At 49.4% G+C, this 25,308-nt stretch overlaps 1 protein-coding gene across 16 annotated transcripts in view; it reads right to left on the bottom strand.

Moving 5' to 3' along the window:
• The window catches only part of ADGRB1 (adhesion G protein-coupled receptor B1), a 283,024-nt gene that overhangs the window by 183,717 nt on the left and 73,999 nt on the right, over positions 1-25,308 (bottom strand). For all 16 annotated transcript variants that reach the window (XM_085572623.1, XM_085572625.1, XM_077781806.2 and 13 more), the window contains one exon: positions 18,449-19,368. In XM_085572623.1, coding sequence (XP_085428749.1) covers positions 18,449-19,196 — 748 coding nt within the window. In that variant the 5' untranslated portion in view covers positions 19,197-19,368. The remainder of the gene's footprint in view (positions 1-18,448; positions 19,369-25,308) is intronic.

Genomic DNA, 25,308 nt, shown 5'->3' with positions numbered 1-25,308 from the left:
CCAGACCCTTTTTATCCCCCTGGCTCCATGCACTCAGTGGAAATCATCTGGATATGCAGAACTTTGCTGTGCATGTATCACCTGCCCTTTCCCTGCATCCTCCATGCTTTGGGGAGCTGGGCCCACAGGAACATGGAATGGTTTGGGTTGGAAAAGACCTTAAAGATCATCTCATTACACCCTCTTCTGCTTGGCCAGGTTGCTCCAAGCCCTGTCCAACCTGGCCTCGGACACTTCTAAGGATGGGGCAGCCACAGCTTCTCTGGGCACCCTGTGCCAGGGCCTCAATACCTTCACAGTGAAGAAATTCATCCTCTGGAGCACTTACAATAATAGAAAACCAGGTATTCATCCCTAAATGGCATCCAAATCCCAACTTCTTCCAGAAAGCTGATCCAGCTGGTCACAGACTGGCCACCCACTAGGGTTTGGGGCTGGGTCACTCTTGCTCATTCAGAATATCTGCTGAGCCTCAGAAAAACACCCTGGACAAACAACCCACTTCACCCACCCAACACACCCCCTGGTTCCTGCAGGATCCAGGGCATCCAACACTGATCAGCAACAGGAGCAAAACCCTTTCCCTTTCCTTTAATGCCCCAAGCTAGCCAAGAGCAGCACACCAGGGACAGATTTGAGCCTTGCAGGGAAGAAAACAGCACTTTACCCCCTGAGAGAAGGGAGAGCTTTGCCTTCAGAGGAGCAAATGCCATCTGTTCCCATCGCCCACAGATCTGGCCACACTGCGTGGCTGCGTCACCGCTCCGCCGAGCACAAGGCATCAGAGACAGCAAGGAATGCTTAACCCTCCTCCATCCTCACCAGCAGGATGCTGCCAGGACAAAACCAAGCCGTGAACACCATCACAGCCAAGCTGGCACAATGTAGGACTGGCAGTGTCCAAAAGGTGCCCCAAGAAGTTGCTCCAAAGCTCCCTGGTGATGCTGCATCCAAGCAGGGAAATTGGAAAACTCAGAAGGGAGGACTAGGGAACACAGTAGACTGCAAACAGAGGGAAGACAGCCAGGTTTGGCTCATTGCCTCTGGCCTTGGAGCACCCCGCTGTCACCAGGAAATCCCTTTCACACCCACAGGAGGAGGCCTTCAGCAGCAAAAGAGCAGGGAAACTCCTTCGGGATGGAAACCACCTCTACCAGAGAGACCTGGAGTGAACAGGCAGAGGAAAACCAGATTCCTGTGCTTCCTACTCCAGCTGAAACCTGCTTTGTTCAGAGGGCTCCTGTATCCCGGTTTAATGATCCACTCTGCATTTACATTTAATTAGAGGAATGAAAGAGCCAATTAACAAGATCTACACTGAATGCAAACAAAAGGGATGGCTGGTGACTCAGCTGCAGGGGCAGAGCCAAGGGCTGGGGCTTTGCAGGCAGCTCCAGCAGACCTCAGGGCAGGCTGTGGCCAGGAGGCAAGGTCCTTGTACCTCCCTTCTGACAGTCCAGGGGTGGCTCCAAGCTTTGGGCCCCCTCATGGATCCAAATTCAAACTCATCCCTGTTTGTCTCCCTTGCAGCTGGTTTTCATCTGGATAATGAGCAGAGTCACGCACCACACATTGCAATGGTGCTGATGTGGGGGAGGCCAAGACATTGCTCAGAGGAAGGAGGGGAGGCCAAAGCATTCCTCTCAGGGCCAGCCCAGGATGATTTTGGCTCACTATGCTTTCAGAAATTCCCCAAAGGATACAACTACCTGTGCACAGCTGCTGTGGAGGCTTTAACCTTTACCCCTGGCATTTATTCTGCATCACCCCTCCTGTGACAGCATAGCTGCCCATGGGTCCTCACAGACAATCAGACTAAACAAGTGACTAAAAAAAAAAACCTTAATTTTTTATTTTTTAAGCCACACCAGCTCCTCATCTAATGTTGCTGAGGAAGGAAGGAAGGAGAGGCTTGGTGCACTGGGCTGTGTGAGCTGGTCCCAGCCTTTTCTGCAGTGTGAAAATCACACGGAATGAGGCTGAAAATGCTGCCAGTGCTGGTCCAAACTGAGCATGAACAGAACCAGGTGTGTCAGCACAAGCTCCACCCTTCTCACAGGGCTGGATCTCCTTAATCTCAGATGAAGAAACATCTCCTCTCTCCTGCTGTGGGCTAGAGCTCACCGCTGAGCCCAGCTCCAAATTAAGCATGGAAAGGTGTGGGTAAGGAAGATTCCAGATGGAATCCTTGCAATAAGAGGTCAGCCTTGAAAGGAAGGGAGCAACAAGAGGGTGGGGAACGCAACCCCCAGGCAGGGCCTGAGGATGCTAGGGAGAGGGGGCAAGCAGGAGAAAAACCTGAAGATTTGCTGAGGGTGATGTGAGAGCAAATCTCAGCAACCATGAAAGGGGAAACCTCCCGAAGGTTTAGACTTCCTGAGAGCCTCTTTTCAATTTTAATTCTTAATTACTGATTTCTTTGTTGGCTTTAGTGCTGTGGAAAGATACGGCCTCAGCACAGGCTTCGGTAACATTCTGCCTGCAGTGCTCTTGGGCTCCAGCCCTTAGGGATAGATCCCATGGGAAAACCTCTCTTGGAAAGGGGATGGAGAGGAGCCAGCAAGGTCAGGTGGTACCCCATTTCATCCCAAAAAGAATAATTTCAGTTAGAGCCAGTGCAAAGCTGTGCTCCAACTGAGATGTCACCCATAACCACTCCTCATCCTCCTCCACTGCCGAAGATCACCCTAGGTCACGGGGTGGCTTTGTGTGGTGGAAAAACTTCTCCAACCCGTGCTTCCAAAGAAAGGCTCAGTAGTCTCTTGTTGTTTGGTCTCGTGGTTGTTTATTGCAAGTTATCTAAAAGATTGTCTTCTCTGGCTGCTGTGTTTGCTCACAGCTCAGGCAGAGGCACACACACACCCTGACATCCTCTCTGACTCCCGACTGCTTCTTCTCTCCCCGCCAGGGCTGCTGCTCTCTTTTATATGGTACATTACGTGTTACATGGTTACAGTTTTTCCCCCCAATGCCTATTACCTATATTAAATGGTGCTTTTCTATCTTTTATATGGTACATTACGTGTTACATGGTTACAGTTTTCCCCAATGCCTATTACCTATATTAAATGGTGTTTTTCTATCTTTTATATGGTACATTACGTGTGACATGGTTACAGTTTTTCCCCAATGCCTGTTACCTATATTAAATGGTGCTTTTCTACTCTAAACCAATCTGTGAGTGCCAACATCACCAAGAACATGGAGGTAAGGAAGAAGAAAGAGGGAGGACAGGACCAGCCAAAATCCCTCCTTAAAACCTCTGACCCCCATGTACAAAACTAAAACCCCCCTGTACAAGAATTTAAATAACCCTGTACAGCACTAAAAAATTCTTCCCTCTACTTTGTGACTACTTCTACTATAATATATAAACTTTTGTGACTTCTTGCTCTTCCTGCAAGGCTGGTAAATCATTCCATGGCTCAAACTCAAAATCACAGCTGTTTCCAGCTGCCTGCCAGGGTCTCAAATGCTTCTGACACGGGCCTGGAACCTCCAAAAATGTCTGAGGGACATTTTGAGTTCCAACACTCCACTATCCAGTTTCCTTGCTAGAAGATCCTGCCTCCTTCCCTCTGAGACTTATTTTGGGATAGGTCAGAGCCTGCCCTCACACCCACCACCCACCTCCTGGAGCAGCTCTCTGCTGGCTCAGTGGGGAGCTCAGGCTGACTTGCTGAGGAGTGAACGTCTCCGCTGGGGCCAGCTGGAGTTACTCACTGCCTCACACGGGTCGTGAGAGCTGAGTTCCTCTGCTGCTCAGTCAGTCAGCTCAAATCAGAGCTGAGAGACAGAGCTCGTGGCACAAAGAGATCAGCAAACCATTTACTGCAGTGGATGTCCCAGATACAGTAATGAGGGCTCTGATCAAACCGAGCTTGGAGAATGGCACGTCGTAGGACACATGTGCTGGCAAATGAATGCCTGTCATTACCTGATCTGCCCAAATCTGAGCTTCCCTGCCTCTCACACTGCTGTCAGTAAAGATTTTTGAGTAGTGAGCAAGAATTTTCAGTCTGGACTCACTCCTCTTAATGGTCTCTCCAGCTCCTTTGTGGAAGCACCTCCAGCTGTGCTGATCCACAAGTGAGGAGTGTGGATCCATTATCAGGGAAAAATCTTGACTTGCCCACCCTTGGCTCACATCCAGAACAGCAGCAGATGCCCCAGCCATGACCAGAGCACAAACAAGAACAGCCCAGTGTTTTCACCCCCACAAATGGAGCATCGCAGAGGTGACAGCACCTTCAGAAGATGGAATGGAGACTTTTTCCATTAGACAAATTATTATTAAGACCAGCTCACTTCTCTCCTCGCTCACCCTGGTGGTAAAGTCAGAGCCCTTCAGGTCAGCTGAGGAGTGACCCCACCTTTGCACCTTGGCAGCAAAGGATGAACTCTGGTTCTTTCTTGATTTAGGTTGAAAAAATTCAGTATTAGGCAGGCAGCAAATGGAGTAATCAGTGTGATGGATAGAGGCATCCTCAGGTCACAACATATTTTATCACTGAAGCACTGAAAACCTACACTGGGCCACCAGAGATATTTTCTCAGTGCCACCCACCTGCCTCCTTCAGTGCTGGACATTCCCTCTCACTTCTAGAGTAAATGCCAGGGTGTCATCATTTGTGAGATGATTCTTTTCCTAAAAGAGAAGCAACTCCATGACCAGACTTTAATCATACCAACCACTGGAATATTTATTGACTATTACAACTATTTCCATCCAGACTTGCTAAGAGCCATCATCACGGCTCAGGGAGTGCTGGTGCTCAGCACTGTGCATCTGTTTGCTAAAAGATGCCAATTGCTCTCAAGATCTGAGTCAGAATAAAGGAAGAAAAGAATAGGAAGGTGAAAACCATGTGCAAAAATGCCTCAACTTCTTCAAAGTCATGGGCAGATGAAGGATCAGAGCTTAGGCTCTCCTACAAGGTTCTGGACCAGCATCTTTAGACCCCTCCCATCACAAGACTAAGCTAAATTGGGCTCTGAGCCCATGTCACGCAGCACAGATGACACGTTCCCAATATAAAACTAATTTCAGCATGCTGCACCATAAGAAAACACCCACATGCAATGAAGTTTAAACTAACATTATTTTTCTTCTTTTTTTGGCAAGAATGCATAAGTGGCAAGACCAGATGTTTCATGAATTCATGCATTCTATCAGATTGTTTGCATTCGATAAAAGCAAAAATCCAGAGCAGCAATGTGCAATCAATATTTGGGTTTTTCAGCCCAGAAGTATTGGGCGAGGTGGCTGGTCCAGGTTTTCCCTCTGTTTCGTTGTTTTCAAAAGCAACATCTAAAACAAAACCAACAAATTCACTTTCCAGGTGTAGCCAGTGATTTTCTTCAGCCTCAAACACTCCCAGCCATGAAGGGCTCTGGATCATGGGAATGGTTTGAGCTGGGAGGGACCTTAAAAATAACCCAGTTCCAACCGCCTGCCGTGGGCTCCTTCCACTATCCCAGGTTGCTCCAAGCCCTGTCCAACCTGGCTTTGGACACTTCCAGGGATGGGGAGCCCACAACCTCTTGGGGTAACCTGTGCCAAGGCCTCACCACCCATAAAGCAAAAAATTTCTTCCCAATATCTAATCTAAGTCCATCCTCCTCCAACTTAAGGCCATTCCTCTTTGTCCTATCACTACAAGCCCTTGTGAAAAGTCCCTCTCCACCTTTCCTGACAGCTGGATAATTCCAGGTCTGCCTCCATCTCCTCCTGTGCATGTCTAGATGCAGCCCAATGACCTCTGCCCACGGCAGAACCTGAAGGCATCAATCCCTCCAAGATTCCCATTTATTTCATTTATTTACATCCTATTTCACAATCCAAAGGAGCCCATGTGTTGGGGAGGCCCCATTGGCTAAATTACCCGTGGCTGTAGTTTCTGTGTATCTTTCTAATGTTTGTTAAAGAAACATATTAAGCTTTTTATTTCTTAGTTCCCTTCAAGAACAAACAACAGGAAAAAAAAATGTGTTGTGCCTCAGGCAGTCTTTTTTATTACCTTATATAGAGTTCATGCAATAAAGTCCATTAATTAAAACATGAATATTTAAAACTGCTTTCAAGAATGGCTGCCTTATCTCACCAGAGGGAAGAAGAAAGAAGTGGGGGGGGGAGGGGAAGGGAAAAAAAAAAGTGGTAAAACACAAGAAAGGCAGAATACAGTTCATTTTGCCAGAGGAGCATTCAATTATTTAATTGCTGAATTAATGCTTTGTCCCCAGGTGACACTGGATGTTCATTTGCAGCGGGAGGATCTGGATGGAAAAAGGTGGGGAGGGAAGGAGCGGGGGCGAAGGCGAATACTTGGGAGTTTTAATTGAAATGTGAGGTAGACAGAGTTGTCATTTCTGTGAGCGCTGCCTTTCGAAGCGAGGACTTCCTCCGTGGAATGGTCCTCGAAAGCAGAACAGCCACAATTACCCACTGCACTGAGGACTGGGCAGAGAGAGGCAGCTCAGCATCTGAGCTCTGCTCCTCAAAAACACACCTGAGGCCCTTGGTGCAATGGGAAACTGCCCACATGGTCAAAATGGAGAGAGGAATGGGAAATATGGGAGCCAGGAGTGTATTTCAAACCCTGCACGGGGTTTGTGCACGGGTACCACACCTGAGCAGCCAAAAGTCCCCAAAACCACAGCTAAAAGCCACCAAAAACCAGTGTGGATGCTGAAGGGGAAGATGCTGCATGCTAAGCCTCACAACAGAGAGTGGAGAGAGCTTTGAGGAAGAGCTGGAGGTCCCTAGGAGGGGTTCAAACCCCCAGTCAAGCACAAACTGGACTTAAAGCAGATCAGAATCATTGTATGGAGCAGAAGTCTGTGCCATGGAGGGTGGGGCAGGAGGATGCATGTCCCACATTCTTCTGGGTGTTGGAATCTGTGGTATTGATGATTCTGAGATTGCAGAAAGTCTCTGTCTGTCAGCCCCGCTGCCAAAGCAGAAGCCATAATTGGTCTGTGCTGGTTTCCAGGTTGTTTATTCTGTTTATCTCTAACATGTTCTGCTGCCCTGCCCAGCTCTGTCCTGCAGGGCAGCGTGTGGGGCTCTGCCCTCAGTGGGATGTGACAAACATTAAATACCAGAAACTCCCTGGGCTGGATTTACAATAACATGCCAATATCTGTCACCTACGTTGGACAGTGTGTCCCCAGCCTGAACCAACAGAAAAATGCCAACACTACAGTGAAACATGGAGGGCATGAAGAAGGAGAAAAAGGACAAGGCACACCCAATTTCCTCCATCTTGTCCCCCTCGAACCCCTAATCTAGAAACTTAAAATTTTACTTTTGCACCCATGCCACACTTAATTATTACTTATATCAAGCACTCAGAGCTGGTAATTCATCCTGTAAGATTGAAAACTCTTTTCCATGGACAGAGATCACAGACAGTGTCTCTGGGGGCTCTGTCCAGGGGGGTTCCTGACCCCTGCCAGGGTCCCAGACCTGCCAGGGCAGCCAGAGGGAAGCCCTGGATTCCCACACTGGGGTCTGGGGACAGCTTTGGCTGAGTGCAACCTCAGAGCAAGACCTTTCTTTGTCCCCTCAGAACCCCAAACGATGCAGGCTGTCCTTTCCCACCAGCTCTCAAGGCACTCCGGGGAATCCCTCAGTGTGCTTTGGCTCTGGGGGGAGTAACAGCAATTTTACTTTTGTGGGAAGGATCCCACAAGCACAAACAAAGCCATCTCCTCCTGAAGTGCACTAGGAGGCACAGAGAGGCCTCATGGCACATTCTGGGAGAAGCAGGGAAAGGTTGAAGAATGAGTCAGCCTCTTGTTCCTGCAGTGAGTTTGCACACTGCAGGTCCCCATGGTCGCTCTCCCCTGAGTGGGAAGCAGCACATCCTAGCTCTGTGTGTGGGGAGGTGTTGGGGATTCCCATGGGAGTATCAGCACTGGGATTTGTTCATGGATGGGTTGGAAGACACCTTAAAAATAATTTAGTCCCAACCCCCTGACACGGACAGGGACACCTTCCCCTATCCCAGGTTGCTCCAAGTCCTGTCCAACCTGACCTTGAACTCTTCCAGGGATGGAGTAGTCACAGCTTCTCTGGAAAATTTGAGCCAGGGCCTCAGCACCTTCACAGGGTTGCTTCCTAATATTAAATCTAAACGTGCTAAATGTAGTCCTAAATTTAAGGACCATTCCTCCTTGTCCTATCACTACATGTTCCTCCAAAAAGTCCCTCTCCAGCTCTCCTGGAGCCCCTTTAGGCACTGGAAGGGACTCTGAGGTCTCCCTGGAGCCTTCTCTTCTCTAGATTGGACATTCCCAGCTCTCCCAGCCTGGCTCCACATTCCCCTGTGTGTGCACAAGGACACACCAGACCCAGCTGTGTGCCCGTGCCTCTGGCTCTCTGGACATGCACAAATGGACATGTGCCCCAGGACAGCTCTGTGTTTCATCCATTCCTTCCTCCACCACCTCTTCATTAATTTTATTTTCCTTCTGTGGTATTAAGAGCATTTATTTGAGTGCCCAGTGCCTGCCCTGGCTCACTGAGAAGAATTCTGATCCACAGAGCGAGAAGAACCAAGACAAACCCCTCTCCACACCTATTTATGGCATTTCTCCAAGGACTTCTGCTCATCCAGCCCCTCTCCAGAGAGCACCCACCACTCCTGCTGGGTGACACAGGTCACCCAGTACATATTGGAAACCCCAGATCTCCTCTTGTTCTGCTCCTGGGATTTCTTGTTTACTTGTCATAGATCCCTTTGCCTCCTGCACCCAGCACAGGAGCATCCCCAGCCCCAGGAGGGGAAGTGCAACACCAAAGCCAGAATAAGCATGTGGGACCATGAGGGAGGGATCCCAGGACACCTCATAAAATGCTGGCCTGGGTTTTCTTTCCAGGTAGAACCCCAAGGAAAGGAAATTTCTGGGTTTATCTGTCTGATTTTACTGCTTCAACCACTACTGGAGGCCAGTCTCACCCCAAGGATGCTCAGCCTATGAAATTTCTGGTGAGTGTAAGCTCAACCTGAGTGATCCCACTCACCAAAAAAATAGCTAATATAGCATTTAACTGGTTTATCTGACCCACCATCCCATCCAGGACAGAAATGCTCCAGATATCCCATGTCCAGAAGAAGCCCCAGGAGGGTGCTGGTAGCAGGACAATCCCAAAGGCACTGCTGAAAAGTAAGGGTCATGAGGGATTTGGATATGAGCAGCAATGAGAGGAGTTGAGATTGTCACAGGGTAAGGAATTTCATCCTTCCCAGTAATCTGTTTTTCAGAAGGGACAGTACAGTGCCAAGCTGGGGGCCAACCCAGCAGGCTCATGAGTGGGGATGGTTGGTCATGGTGTCTAAAGGCTTGAAAAGCTCCAACTTTTCTCTTCTTCTGCCCCAAAGCAAGAAAAAGGCAAGAGATTGTGCCAAGACAAAACCCACACCCAACACTCCACCAGCTCCAGTGAAAACAGCTCAAACATGTCACTGCTGAGCTGGGGCAGGACACCAGGGCTGGTGGGAGGAAAGGAGCAGCACAGAGGGGAACACTGCAGGTGAATCTGCTGAGCCAGGAAAGCCATCCCTGCCCTGGCAGCAGGTGGGATCCATCCTGTGGCTCTCCCACAAGGTCTGTTTTCTCCTTGATGATTCCTCAGCTGCGGTGGGTCCATGGAGGCAGCTGGCTGACCTCCCCAAAGAGGCCTCCTGAGCTCCTCCATGGCCCAAAAGCACAAAGCATGACAAGCAATCTCCTTAATGACTTCTCTGTGGTTACCTGGGGACTCTCCTGGTCCCTGCATCTTTTCCCCTTCATCAAGTGCCCAACCCAGCAACCCAGGCAACCTCCTGAGCAGCTCCTTTGCTGCCTTCTGTCGGCCTCCCTCTTACAGACATCGCTGACCTCAGGTCCCAGCATCACTCCTTGATCTTGGCTGACCCTAAAGAGGATGCTCAGAGGGCTGGAGCACCTCTCCTCTGAAAACAGGCTGGGAGAGTTGGGGTTTTCCAGCCTAGAGAAGAGAAAGCTCCAGGGAGACCTGGCACAGGTTGCCCAGAGAACTGATGGATACCTCATCCCCTTGGAAGTGTCCAAGGCCAGGTTGGATGGAACTCTGAGAAATCTGGTCTGGTGGAAGGTGTCCCTGCCCATGGCAGGGGGTTGGAATGTGATGATGATGTTTAAGGTCCTTTCCAAACCAAACCATTCCATGATTCTATGAATTCCTGCTAAGCAGGACATGAAAATGAAAAACAAAAACAACTAAACCCACCAAATGAAACAAAGGAGAAAGAAATGGCGTGAAAAGGAGATTTTCTGGACAGAAATTGTCATCAGAAAGCAGTCAATTTATTGATAATTCTTTATCTGATCCCCACTAACAGGGAAGAGGACAAGTGTTGAATAAATCCAGTTGTGAACAGCAGCCCTTGCACATCTTCCTGAGTGTTCTTCTCATGGGAATGGCCAGTAGCATCTTTCTAAGCACATCCAAAACTGGAATTCTGGTGCAAAAAACCCTCTAATCCAGGTCTGTAGAGATTATTTAGGCCCAGTCCCAGGTTAATGGGCATCAAGAGCAAGCTGGTACCATCCAGCACTCCTTCCACCAAGCACAACTTCCCAGAGAATGGTGGCTGTCCCATCCCTAGAAGTGTTCAAAGCCAGGTGGGATGGGGCCTGGAGCAACCTGGGATAGTGGAAAGTCCCTGAGGGTTGGAAGGAGATATGTTGGAAGTCATCTCCAACCCAACCCAGTCTGTCATTCTGTGGTTTACATGGACTGGAAATGTTCATGGAGACTGGAGTGGCATCTGCCTACAACAGGACAATCTTGCCTGTGGATATATTCACATGCACATCACTTAGCCTGGCTGGCCAAAGACTTTAGTGGTTGCCTCACAGGGCACTAGCCTTAAAGCCATGAAGCTCAGAGCACACCTGAGCTGCTTCCCTGCCCACCTGAGCTCTGGGCTGGGCACTTAAGGAGGTTTAATGGCCAACCTGAACCTGTCCTCGTGCCCTGAAGTGCCTTTTTTCTATACCTCTACTTCTGACCAGATCTGGCAGGAATGGGACCCTGGTGGTTGTCTTGGTCACAAGTTTAGTCAAGTTATGGGACGGAGATACCAAAACTAACCCTCAATTTCATCCAGTAGGCACTTGGGATACAGAGAAGCATAGGAAGTGCACACAGATCATTGAATAAAGCCTTCCACGTGGATGGGTTTAGTCTAGGAGAGCACATTATACAGAGAAATGTGATGGAACCACCGTTCCCCTTGTCCCATCCCAGCCTCCTGAAGCAGAATCTCTGTGTAGGTCCTTTTCTCATCAGTCTTGGGGTCTCAGCAAAAGCTGAGGGGCCAAAACTCTGCATCTTGGGCCTTCAGATTTCAGATTCAGGATATGAACCAGAAAAAAAAGTGACAGCACCTCTGCTCCCAGCTGTTTCTCCTGTTTTCAGTGCCATACACTGAATTTCACCATCTTCCTCTGGTTTGGGCACCTTCAACTCAAATACACCCAAACTCCTAACCCAAAACTAATGAGTGGGGAAGTGCCAACTTCCAAATCCCAAAATCTAAACTGGCAGAGACCAGGGCATCCTCTTCTACATCCAAGCAAGGCAAAAAAGCCAGGGACTTGCACCAGTTCCTGCCTCAGGGCACAGGGACGGATCAGACTCCTCAAAGTGCCCTGGAAACAGCCGGGCAAGCAGCCACCCTGCCAGGGCAGCCCAATTTCTTCAGGAAGCTGGAGCTGCAGCTTTCACAGCCTCCAGGTCCCTTCTTTACAGCTTCTAAACACCGTGCAGCTCCCAAGCCAGTAACTGTTTGTTTAATGACATGGACCACTCAAGACCTATTGAGAGCATTCAGCTTAATGAGGTGTGTGGCAATTATCGCTCTATTGAAACTCGAGCCAGGGAACACAAAGAAATATATTTAAACTCAACAGATCTGCAATTTTGATGCGCTAAAGGACGTCCTTTCCCAGCCTGGCTGTCTCACCGTGCTGAAGGGTAAAATATGGGATTTCAGTATCAGATTGTTGTCTGCAAGAAGAGAGCGTGCCAAAAGGGAATTCAGCGGCTGGAGGTGACATTGGCAGAGCCACCCCAGAGACAGAGCTGCTGAGTCCTCCCCAGGATGCTCGCTGAGAATCCCAAGCCAGGTTTCTAACCTCATTATCCCGAGCTTGCTCCAATACTGTCCTGGGGAATGTGGGACTTGCAGGGGACAGAACCAACATCCATAGATGTTAAAATTTCATTGATTGAAGGAATGGAAAAATATAGAAAAAGAGATGAGTTACAGAGGTGCTGGTGATGCTCTGGAAGTGTCACCGAACCTGCAGGAAAAACATAAACTCTCCGACAAAATTTTAGTGTTAGAAAACCAAGGCATTACTTTATTCTGGCCAGGATATGCAACAGAAATCATTTCATCCACACACTGCCCAGGTTGTGCAGAGAAAATCATTCCATCACACATGATCTTTACTAGATTTTTCACATATTTTATGCAGTCAAAATCCAGAGAAATTAATCGGTTCAATGTTCATTTGTCCCAAGAAGGGCAGTTGTTAGTATTTGGGCTCTAGGGAGTTCAGGCACCAAGAAGGTGAATCAAACACCTAAAAATCTCTACGGACACAGTTTCTCTCATTAAAAAAAAAAAAAAAACACAAAAAAAAAAAACAATCCCCCCCAAAAAAAACCACATTGTTTTCTGGCCTGCTCCCATTACCTAAATACATCAGATATTCAAGGTGGGTGGCGAAAAGGGACAAATATTTAGGCTAACTGGTGAAAATGGGCAGGAATGTCTCTGTGCACTCTCCCTTTGAGGTGTCAGCACCATCATCCCCATTTTCTGCAGTCATAGATGAAAAACTGCTCCAGAGGAGTGATGATTTTGACTCTGGTGTCGGTGTTTCCCCGCACCCTAATTTCACCTTGTACTCCCAAACAAAACATTTTGCGGTGACTGCTGTGGAACCTGAATACGAGAGGATGCTAAAAAATTGAAAATAAAAAAAAAAGAAAAATAAAAAAGGGAAACTGAAAAGCTGAGCCTTTCACCAGGCTGCCGCTCATTAAATTACCCGTAAAAGTCCCCGTCGCAATAATGGGAGTAGTTGCCTGTGAAAGTCCCTCGGCAACTGGATGTAAATTCCACCTTTACTCTCCCTGCGCATTGAGCATTGAGCCGGTAATTGCTGATGTTTCTGCATTGTGATCATGTCCACAAGCTGTTGGGTTCACAATGGAACTGATGGCTTTACTTTGCTCGTTTTTCTCCACGCCATCTCTGCAGGGATGGATTCAGTGCTGAGAGCAGCCGGGATATGGAATTTCTGCCCTGCCACTTCCCCGTGGTCTGTGGTCATGCTTCATTCCGAGGTGTGGGCTGGGCATTAGGAAGGCTTTGTTTGCTGAGAGAGCGGTCAAAAATCAGAACAGGCTTTTTAGAGAGGTGGTCGATGTCCCATCCCTAACAGTGCTTAAGAAGTATTTGGACAATGCCTTTAATTAAACTTTTAGTCAGGCAGTGGGACTAGATAATCATTGAAGGTCTTTACAACTGAAAATTATTATTCTATTCTATTCTATTCTATTCTATTCTATTCTATTCTATTCTATTCCATTCCATTCCAGGTGTAAGGTCTTTGATGATCCCAGAGGAGAACAGTGGGGCAGGGAGGGCTTGTACAGCTCTGCAGAGATCTCAGTGTTTAAACCAAGCCAAAACCCCCCTTTCCAGACCCCAGGGAGGAGTTCTCTACATCTGCCTCATCCATAAAACATCCTGACCACAGGCAAGAGGGACATTCCCAGCAGGAGCTGCCCATATGTCCAGTGGGGATTCCCTGCAGGTGACAAGGTGACCTCTTTGCCATGTTCCAGGCTCTAACCAACCTCCTCCTCCAGGAGCTGGGAAGGAGTATCAGGTCTTGCTGTCAGCTGCTGAGATTTGGACTTAAGCTGGGGGAGACATCAGGCAAAATCCCCAATTATTTCAGCAGTTCACACTGGAAAATTTTACACGTGAGGAGGAATCCGTGCTTCCTTGCCCTGTTTTCCTGTCCATCTCTCACCACATCCAACCTCTGCTCAGGGATGTCCAGCTCAGACGACAGGGACAGACAAAGGTGGAGAAGAGAGGAGCTGGAATGCAGCACACCTTCCTGAGAGGCAGTGAAAATGCACTCACCCAAACCCTTTTGCCATTTGGTTGGCAAATCCAGCACCCAGGCAAAACCAAAGCCAAACACCTTTGTCTGCAAGCTCGGCTGCTCCAGCCAGGGGGATTTGTGTCATAAGGAGCTGAAGATGTCAAGGAGAGGTTTGAGATCTGCCCCTGGGCAATTACTCACAGCTTTTTATCCATCTCTGGAGCTTTCATGGCCACAAAAGCTCATCTCAAGCATAGGAAATGACTTATCAGTTATTCCTGCCCTGGGTGAGGTTGGGGATTCAAGGGGAGGGGAGCTGTGCCACACAAGACGATTCCTGCAGCAGGGAGGGTGGCAATTGATTCATTTCTCATTTCTGTGCTTCTGACTCCTCTTTCACACCAGGGACCCCACTCAGGAGTCACTCAGCCACAAATCCAGGCAGAAGCACAGCCCTGCTGTTTTTTGACCAAAACACTCTAAGCATGAAGCAAAACTTCCCAACAAGAGACATTTGGAGGGCGTGTCCTCCAAATTTATGGAGTCCGGCCTACTTAATGCAGCAGAGGTTGAGAAGGAACTTGTTCATAGGCCTCTCCGAACAGAGATCACTGAGACACCTTAATCAAGGTGACAGAGGCAGAAAAGCACCTGGAAGTGGAAAATGAAACACCACTAACAAAACAGAAGTGATGAACACATGTGAGGAAGGGGGATATGATTTTGTTCAGAGCAATGGGGACAGCAAGAGAATGGAAAAATTTAGCAGGAAAGGCAAGAAAATCCCCAGCCCTTCAGTCTAGCATTACTGTGTTTCAGTTATTCCTTCATTATAAAAACCCTTCCAGCCCTGGAGCCACCTGATTTATGAAAAAGCAAATAATGTATTTTGAGGGACACTTTTAGCCTTGTTTTGCTGTCAGCATCCTGGATCCCTCTCAGGTAGGGATATGAAGAGCAGAAGGACCAGAGGATGATGTTTGTCTTTTTGGGCCACCAAAATGTGACAGCACTGCAATGGTCTTCCAGGAACGCTCACATGGAGACAAGACTAATTAGACATTCATTAAGTGCCTAACTCAGCACAGCACTTAAGCACACATTTAACCTTCTCTCATTACAGGGTCACATCAACACCCCTGTTAAAGCTCCAGCTCCAATTACAGAATCCAGCTCACATTTGGGAGGGTGATCAGCACTTTCAGACCGTGAAGAACCAATGCCCAGCATTTCAGGAGGTTTTCCCTTCTTCACACTCATGTCCTTGCCCCCCAAACCTATTCAAAGAATGTCAATCTGCATCCTGAAAAAGAGTTTATATCTAAGCATCAGGACCTACAAACAAACCTCTGCCTTCTTTCCCACATTTCCTGAATTAGCCAAGGGAGATCTGATAATGGCCAAAAAGGTTTCCATGTTGAATTGTCTTCTCCTGGAATACATTTCTAGTTCAAGCTGCCCAAGATTTCAAACATGCCTTGCTGATCACCAGGACAAGCTCCACGTGCAGCAGGACCAAAATATCTGAGGGATAACCTGAGGGATCCTTTTGCAACTCACCACTGCCTGCTGAACCCTCTGCAATGTCTGTGTGGGACAGTGAGTGCAAAGAGAGTCTCACTAAACCTGGGAAGGAAATGTGGAGCAGTTTCTCCTTCCTCTAGACACTGAAGAACAGATGCCCTACATAAGACAGGGTCACTTTGGCAGAGTTTCTTTGTGAAGTTCCTCAGTAAATGATCATAAACCTCCCTGTGCACCTGAGCCAGGTGTAAAATCACTGGCCCTGAGTGAAAACAGGCTGTCAGTTTTGTTTTCTTGAGAGTCCCTGTAGTTCTGGAGCAATGGGATCCTCCTGGAGTGAAGCTTGTCACAGGGATCTCACCCACAGACCATGAGCCAAAGCACTGCAGCATCTCACTGTAGAGCTGCTCCCATCCATTCGCTTTGGAAATACCCAAGGAATAAAAAGGCACATTAGGGAAAATCAGTTTTCGTATTTCAGAATTGTATCTGGGTACCTGGCAATTCATAGAATGGTTTGAGTTGGAAGGGACCACAAGGATCATCTCATTCCAGCCCCCTGCCATGGGCAGGGAGCCTTCCACATTCCTTCTTGTGTCTTTAAAGTCATCAGAGTAGATTAGTATAACTCATACATCTCCACTTGTTCCAAGATGGAAGCGTTAAGACAGGCCCAGAAACAACAAATGACTCAGAAAGCAGCAGGGAGGGAAAAATAGCAATGATAATAATAAAAAGAAAAAAAAAAATTAAAAGCTTGTTGGGAAAAAAAAAAAAAACACTACAAATACAATTGGAACAGCAATGATTGCAATAACCAGCATCAGCACTTGGAAATCAGGAACCTTATCAAAATATTCCACCCACAAGATGCTGTTAAGGGATTGCTGACTCCCTGTCCAAATTGGATCTCGCCTCCATCTTCCTGATCAAGCCTTTGCATAAATCAAAACAGACACAGTGACAGACAGAGCAGCACATGGAGAGCCCGGGCACCCTGCAAGCATCGTTTCTGTGTGGATGGCATCCCACCAGCCAAGATGATAATTCCCTGTCTCCAGTATGGAGCAGATGTGAGCAGCCAGCAGAAAAATTATCTGCGCTCTACAAATATTTGACACCCAAAAAGGATTTTGATTCAGCCACCCTTGAGCCTCTTTCATATTTACTTTGTGGGAACATTCAGGCACTCGAGCTGGACTAGGAGAGATCCCTACAAAAACCAATATTAAGCTTGAATGCTTCAGGATTTGCTGAAAATCTTATTTCAAATTTCACCTTTGGTTGCAGTGAGAAAGGTCACACTGCTTGGGTGGAAGGCATAAATCACCCAATCAGCAAATTCCAGGCATGACACATGACTGAACTCCGAGAGGCTCCTCAGAGCTGTTCACACAGGAGAAAAGGGCATTGCAAAGAAAAAAACCCACCCAAATCTGGAGAGTCTTGTGCTCACGGCCAGGGAGGGAGGCACGACTGAAGAACTAATTTGCAGGATTTATGGCTCGGCTGTGCCTTCATGTATTGATTCACAGACCAGTGAGAAACAAAATCTCTCCCAAAATACACTGAGGAAAGCACGAGTAGCTGATCATACCCTAATCTCTCAGCCAATGCCAGGCTGCAGTCTGCAGGAAAATCACTCTGCACAGCCTGAATCTGTGCCCGGTCACTGCCTGCCTACTGCAAAAGCAAATCTGGCCTCTTCCCCTCATCCCTGAGAAATCCCACTCTCAACGGGGGTGGAAAAGCCAGGAAAATCCCCAAATTCCTGACCCAGACAGATGTCAACTTTCTGCTGGCGGCAGAGGACGTTTCAGTCCAGCACCTGAAGAAGATGAGACCTGGAGGTGAGGGTCAGGTGGGAGTCTGAGACTCGCTGAACTGGAGGCTCCATTCCCTGCCACCTTGCACTGCTATTGAGCATCACACCTCTGCTTTACATAACCTGGTGGGAGCTGAGAATAAACACCCCGGAGCAGACCTGACACAGGCAGTAAGAAAAAGGCTCCACTTTCAGACCCCCCGAGTCCATTCTGCTGGGCAAGGCCGTGTCAGATCTCTGGAATGAGCATTTCCCTCCCCAGAACATGATCAGACCTCAGGATCATCTCACCTTGACTCGCAGCCCTTTTTCTCATGGCTCTCCCACCTCCCCTGTCCCTTTCCAGACCACAGCATACTCAAAACCACAGTCAAAACCCAGTGAAATATCTGAGGAATGAGCCCAAGTAACCTCACACAATCAGCGTGATGAGTTCTCTTTCTGAAAGCCCCCAGAAGCAAAACGAAGCAGAGAACAAGGCGAGAGTGCCTTCTGTTGCCATCCCCTTGAACCAGACCCAAGAATTAAGTTTTCCCTAGGAATTAAAAGTGGTTGATACGCCTCGGGAGGTAGCTTGGATCCTGTTTTTTCTAGGACATCTGTAATTACTTTGGAAAACTGCTCACCCTCAGGTAAGAAGCTCCCTCTCAGCAGCTCGGAGGCTGCAGGAGTGAAACAAGCAGTGAACAAGCCCCGAGAACAAATTGCGACCAACAACTTGGGGAATATTTAGGGGCAGCTGATTTGCAATTCCGGTCGCAGGCTCATGAAGAGCCTCGTGGGTTACCTGACCCGCCTGTCGATTGGGAAATGAGGTTTCTCATGCCAGGCATCCACAGATACGGACACAGAGGTGACGGGGACAGTGTGAGACCCGTGAGAGCAGAGCCCAAGCAGCCCTCCCTCCCCAGCACCCCCTGACCACCCTCCACTCACCCAGGAACTCCGCTCCGTTGCTGTCCTTGGGGCTGCTCACGCAGTTCTCCAGGTAAATTCCATCCTTGTAGCAATCCTCCTTCTTCCTGGTGAACCCCAGGATCTCGCTGGCCTGATCCAGGACCTCCCCTCCCGAGCAGGAGCACGGGGTCTGCATGATGCCACACGGGTGGGAGCTGCTGCTGATGGCCAGGCAGGCGTCCAGCCACTTGCAGAGCATCTGGCAGGCGGCTTTGCTGGGATTCCTGTTGCCCACCACCAGATACTCCACTGAGAAGTCCCTCTCCTGAGCTTTGGTGGGCTTCCACCGCATGGGCCAGGTGTCCACGCCCGGCGGGGCCGTCTGCTTCATCTGCAGGAATTGTTTGTTGGACTGGAGGAAGGCAAAGCGGGTGGAGCCATCGCAGAGCTTCAACACATCGTCGAAGCTCTCCATGCCCAGGTAGGTGCGGGTGGACTCCAGGAAGGAGTCGAACTGGTAGGTGCGGATGTGCTGGTGGTCACATACGCCGGAGGGTTTGAGGATCTTCATGTACAAAGTGTACCTGCGAGGGTCGGGGTTCTGGATAATCCAAGAGCAGAGAGAGGAGTTCAACGGGAAGACGGCGAAGGAGGAGAAATACCCAAAGAATTTCCCTTGGACCAAAGTGGTGCAGGGAGTTTGTGCCAGGTCCAGAGCGACCACGGTCCACACAAAGTAGAGTGGCGATACCAAAAGCAGGTTCAGGGCGGATCCAATGCTCCTCATCCTAGGTCTCTGGTCCTCTGGAACTCAAAGTAAATGTCAAGCAGGTGCCAGATCCTGGACATAACAGGGACCAGCTTAGAGGAAAAGCAGAGTTTAAGAGGCTCTGGATCCGAAATCAAGCCGATCCTCCCATGTCTGGATTTGAGCTCCCTCCTGTGGCCATGAACAAGACCTGGAAAAAACGGGAAGGAGGAGGGGAGAGAAAGAGAAGAGATTTGGGATTCGGTCGTTTTGGCGGCAGTTTGTTGTTGTTGTTTTATTAACCCTTCACACGGCTGAGAACCCACACAGCAGCCCCAGTCCCGGCACTTCTCACGGGGGGAAGATGCAGCCCCACATCACCACCCCCAGGCTTGGTTTGGGGTGTCCACATCCCCAGGCTTGGTCTGGGGTGTCCCAATCTCCAGGAGGAGCCCAACTGTGACTCACCCGGGGGTGAGCTGTGACCTGCTTTCCTTCCCTGTGCCCCCCGCCCATGCAGATCCATCCCTCTGCTGAGCCGAGCAGAGCCGTGACTGTGAATCTGAGCCATCTCCCCAAAGGAAACAGGGCTGATATCTGGGTTAGGGAGTCCCCAGCTCTCTCCATCCCAAGGGAGCTGGTTCAACACAGACTTCAGGCTGCACCTGGGGAGGGTGGGCTGGAGGTCAGCATGGCCAGCTGGGCTCTGCCTCCTCTCTTCCTTCTGCCAGCACTTGCTTTTTAGCCTCTTAATGTCCCTCCTTTTCTCTCTCCCTTCCACCAAAACCGTGCAGGGAAGGGAGTTGTTCAGGAGCCCAGCTCTGGTGTAACCCTGAGGCCAGACAGGAAAATGGATGGAGCTGTACACCCCGTACAGGAGCAGAAAAGGACAACAGAGACAGATTTCATGTTTTCCCACATCAGGCACCCACCTCTCCTTTCACCCCTGAGTGCAGGACACCCCAAAGCCTGTGCTTCTGTAGCCAGGCTTAGAGCATCTTCAGAGTGAGAGCCCTCTGTGCCAGTGCCAGGACCTCCCTCAGCCCCCAAAACCCTTCATCCAAAGTAGAATCCACCCTGCAATGCCCTAAGGATGCATTCCCTGCAACCTTCTGTGGCACAGATTCCTCCTTCAGCCCCGCTCCCCCCCATGTGTACATCTCCCTCTTCCTTACCCCAACAAAAGACTCTCCTATGGTCCCTTCCCTCCATCTCCTCTCTTTCCAGGAGAGAAGCGAGAAGGGGAAATGAGTAGCAGGACTTTCCTTATCTTGTACTCCCTCCCACAGCTGTCCACCCCCAAATTTGGGGAGGGGCTCTGTTAACAGCTGCAGGAGGGGCAGACCCTCAGAGTGTGGGGCAGGACTTCTTCACTGCTGATCACATAGCCTTTCCCTCCCATCTTTCCAGCTTTTTCCCTTCTTTCCCTCTGAGCTCACCCCAGATAGAGAAAATCGGGCGTTTCCCCTTGGGTGAGGCTCCTCCTGACCCTGCAGCACTTGCTGCCTCCAAAACAGATCTGCTGCCCCATTTCCAAAGGACAAAGGGGAGTCTGGAAGGAAGATTTCCCCCTATCAAGTCATTTCGGGAGACTTTGCAGTTCGTAGTGAAAGCAATGCTCATTGACATGCAAACAGCCCAATTCCGGAGGGGCGAACCCTCCAAATACTTCAGATCATCTGGGATGTGTTTCCCGTGATCAGGGTGGCACTGCCGGGAAGGAATTAGGGTGAGGGACTGTGGAAGGGGGCATCAGCATCCAGGGAGGAGGGAAAACTCGTTTCCATTGCAGCCACTGATCCAGCCCCAGCCCCACTGCTGTCCCCAGTGCTGCCATCTCCCACCTCATGCCAGTCCTTCCTTCCCAGACTGCAAACAGAGGGAGCTTCCACCTCAGACATACAAATTCCAAGCAAATCCACAGTTCAGGCAGCTAATCCCAGCCCCAGGGGAGACAGAAAAACAAGAGATGAGAAGCCCACAGACCAGCCTGTGAATCTGGGAAGAGATGAGAAGCTAAATGCACCTCCACGTTCACTCAGTTCCTCTCCCTGCTCTGTATCTGCATCTCCCTTCTTCTGCCAGAGCCTTTTCTTTTGGGCAGGAAAAGGTTAGGGAGCTCGGAAGTCAGAACCTGCTGTTTGCAAACTGTGTTTCATCCCAGCTTCAAATCACTGCAGCCCCTGCCACCACATTCCTGAGTGTGTGTTAGACCTGACACTAATCAGCATGGAGTCCAAATGCATTTGGACTTAAATTTTTTACAAGTCAGATCCCCACTCCTGGCTGGTTTGCAGTCTACAGTGCAAATCTCCCCTTGCCAGGCTCCTGCCTGCCTCTGGGGCCAGAATTCAGGAGTGAAAAGGGGATGAAAACCTGGTCTTGCTTGCAAAAGACACAGGCATCCACCAAACATCTTACAAATTTCCTGATTAGGAAATTTATAGGCAGGAGGGGTTGCTAAATAGGACTGTGAATATTTCAAATATCAGATTTGGGAGCTGAAAGGCTCTTGCTTTATCTGAGACTCTGAGAGGGGCCACTGGCTCTCTTAGGGCAGTGCTGGAAAAGCTCATTCTGTTTGCAAATCCAAACTCTGCCTGATCTTCACCCTGATGAGCCAGCCAGGGATCTCAGAATTATGGAATATATTGAGTTAGAAGGGACCCACAAGGATCACAGAATCACAGAGCGGGTTGGGCTGGAAGGGACCTTAAAGATAATTTTGTCCAACTCTCTCTCATGGGCAGGGACACCATCCACTACCCCAGGCTGCTCCAAGCCCTGTCCAACCTGGCCATTCCTTCCAGGGATGGGGAATCTGGAATCTCTCTGGGCAGCGTGTGCAGGGCCTCAGCACCCTCTGAGTAAAGAATTTCTTCCCAATATCCAATCTCAACCTGCCCTCTGGCAGTGGGAAGCCAATCCCCCTTGCTCTGTCTCTCCATGCTTTTGTAAATAGTATCTCCATCTTTCTTGTCATCTTAACCTCTGGTCCAGACCAGAAACCTGCCTTTCCTGGTTGGAAGCAGGAGCCAGCAGTGCCTCCATAGCAACCAGATGATGAGGAGACAGGGTTTGTTTTGAAATCCAGTCCCTAATGGTGACTTCAGTGCCTGGGATTCAGCCCAGGCCTCTTGCTCGCCACAAACCCGATTTTTCTCACGCTGACCACAGACCTGCTTCTGTCTGAGGATGTGGTGAGCACAAAACAAATTCCCCCTCACTGCCCCTGTCTGGGAAAAGCACCATGAAAGCCAACAAACTTTAATCAGACCTGTTATGGTTGTTAAGGCTCACAATTGATTTCCCCTCAGTGCAGTCCCATCTGGAAGGTTTCACCATAAGGAGCATAAACATATTTTTTTTTCTCTTTTAACTAATCCCTGCTGAAGTGGGAATCTTTACTCAGAGCAGGAATGGATGGGCAAAACCCTCTCCAGACCTGGATCTTTGGCTCAACAGGTGTTGGACTTGGCAAGGAGGGAAGATGCAACAGGCACCTGAGTGGCTGGTGCACGTCAGCAGAGATCCATCTCCTACATTTCCATCCCAAAAAATCCCCAAGGCGGGCATATAACCACAGGCTACAGCCTGCAGCTGGGGAAGTGATATTAAATGAGTGAAAAACAGCTTATTGCAGTGGTGGAGGTCACGTTTCTATGGCACACAGTCAAATTTACCCACACTCCCATGGTTTTTGCCAGAGTCAGTGTCTAGGTAGCCTGGCTGTTTCTGGAATTTTGAGTGATGGAAGACATCCCTGCCTGGTCCCATCCTTTGGCTCCAACTTGGAGCACACAACACCTCCCCAGACCTTCCCTTCCATCTCTGCCTGGGAGATGGGTCTGGCAGAGCAAAGCCTGGGGACAGCAGGTGACATTGGAGCACCTTGGGCTGTCCTTTGCCTGCATTTCTCAAGGACAAACCAAAATATTGTTGCCTTTGTGCATATGTCCCTGGCAAAAATGTTTTCTCATCCCAAGAAACGCACAGAAAGAGGCTGAAAAGCTTGGTCTGAACTGTCCTTCTGCCTTGGTTACCTTGTCCCAAGATGTCAGGTGTGACAAAGAAGGAGATTATGAAGAGCTGTGAGCCACCAGTGAGGCTCCTGCATCCTCACACAGCTGAGCACAGCCCTGGGAAAGTTTTTATTCCTCTTTGCTGAGTATTTGCCACCCCACTCTGGACCCACTGGGTCAGAAATCCACTGGGACAGACCTTCACAGCTCAAATCAAAACCAGGCAAGGACTAAATCACAGATACACCTGGGCTGCCCAGGGGTTTTAGGCATCCAGTTTTCACTGATCCCAGGGAATTTTGGAGCCCAGAGGGTTTAGGCATCCGGTTTTCACTGATCCCAGGGAATTTTGGAGCCCAGAGGGTTTAAGCATCCAGTTTTCACTGATCCCAGGGAATTTTGGAGCCTGCAAGCCATGGAATCATCAAATTATTAAGGTTGGAAGAGATCTCCAAGGTCACCAAGTCCAAGCTCTGCTCACACAGCACCATGGTGGGCCCTGCCTTCCTTCAGGAATGATCCAGGTCAGAGGCTGGATTTTGCCCTCACGCTGCTTGATTCCTGCACAAGTTCTGCACACCCACAGCCACCCTGGGGAGCCAGGCAGGGTGGGATGTGTGAGCAGGGATCAGGGCATCCCCGATTTTACCCACAGCAGCCTTCACCCTCTGCCTGAATAGCCCGATTCACCCCATCCCACCAAGATGGGCACCCCCAAAGTGGCGTGTCCAGTTCTGCAGCTCATCCCAGAGAATTCAGCTCTGCCCGGGCAGGAGGAGCCTGCAGCATGCTGGCGTGTCCTGCTGCCCAAAGTCCCTGCATGGCACAGTCCTCTCACCAGGGAAAGGTGACATCCCTGGTGGAGCACCCAGCACCTTCCCAGCCTGTGCTGGCGGCGCTCCTGGAGCAGCAGCCTGGATGTGGCCAATGGAGGGCACTCTTAGCCGTGCACACAAACCCACAGGCACACAAACACTCCATGGGAAAAAAAATATATATTAAAAAAGAAATAAAAGGGGGAAAAAATTCAAGATGACTGCAGGAAGGGCATCCTTCCCCAGTGCTGCCTGTAGGAGCATTCCCAACACCCTCTCCCGATCTGTTCCCACTGGCTCAGCAGTTCCAACTCCCCTTTCTCTGCCCACAGGCTCCAGATGTGCCACTGGCCAAGATTTACTTCCCTCTGCTTTTCCTTCTCTGACCTTGGTGCATGGCTGACACCACAGCAGGGTGAAAACCACTCTCACCAAGCTAATCCTCTTTTCCTGGGGCTTCCCATTTCCCTGTAAGAAGGTCCCCAGATATCACACTAAATATCCCTTTTGCCTCAGGCAGAAAAATGCCTGGCCCTGGAAAGTCCCTTGCCACTCTGAGAAAACACAGGAAAGGAATTTGTTCTGTCCTTATTCGAAAGGAACTGTGAGCAGAGAGAAAAAAAAAACTGCAACAGCTTGGAAATTTTGATTTTTTTTGTGAGGGAGCAAAGCAGAGTGGAAATGCCTGGAAAAACACGGTGGCATCTGTGAGCTGACAGCTCAGAGAGGAGTCAAGACAGGCTCAGACCTGAGTGTTGTTTGGCTGCAGTGGCTCTGCTGGGCTGCAGGGACAGGAGTTAACCCTGGAAGGCATCCAGGGAGCTTGGACAGGTCCTGGAGCAGCACCTCTTCCATAAAATCAGTGCTCAAAATCAGGGTTTTTCCTTAGTATTGTTTTTTTACGGTCCATTTTCCATCCCTGGAAGTGTTCGAGGCTAGGTCTGAGGGCTTTGAGCAAGGGAAAGGCATCTCTCCCCATGGCAGAGGGGTGAAATTAGATGATATTTAAGGTCTCTTCCAACCCAAACAACTGCATCACTTTCAAACCACAGATTTCTGCATGGCCCCCTCACATCCTGGAATATTTGCTCCATCTCTGCAGAGACTGATGTGCTACTCCCTGCCTCTTTCTGAATCTCCTGAGTGCAGAAAAAGCCAAAATCTCACCTGCCTGCCATGTTCATAAATTCTGTATATACACACACCAGCATCCTTCATCCCAAATTTCTCCCAGCTCCAAGCAGGAAAGGCACCTGCAGGGCAGATCCCAGCAGATAAGGGACAGCCTGCAGAACAGCATGAACAGGGTGGGAA

The sequence above is a fragment of the Lonchura striata genome, chromosome 2, assembly GCF_050655825.1.
Source record: "Lonchura striata isolate lonStrDom1 chromosome 2, ASM5065582v1, whole genome shotgun sequence".
Taxonomy (NCBI): Eukaryota; Metazoa; Chordata; class Aves; order Passeriformes; family Estrildidae; genus Lonchura; species Lonchura striata.
The sequence above is the reverse complement of the archived record's forward strand: the minus strand, read 5'-3'. Positions and strand labels throughout refer to the sequence as shown.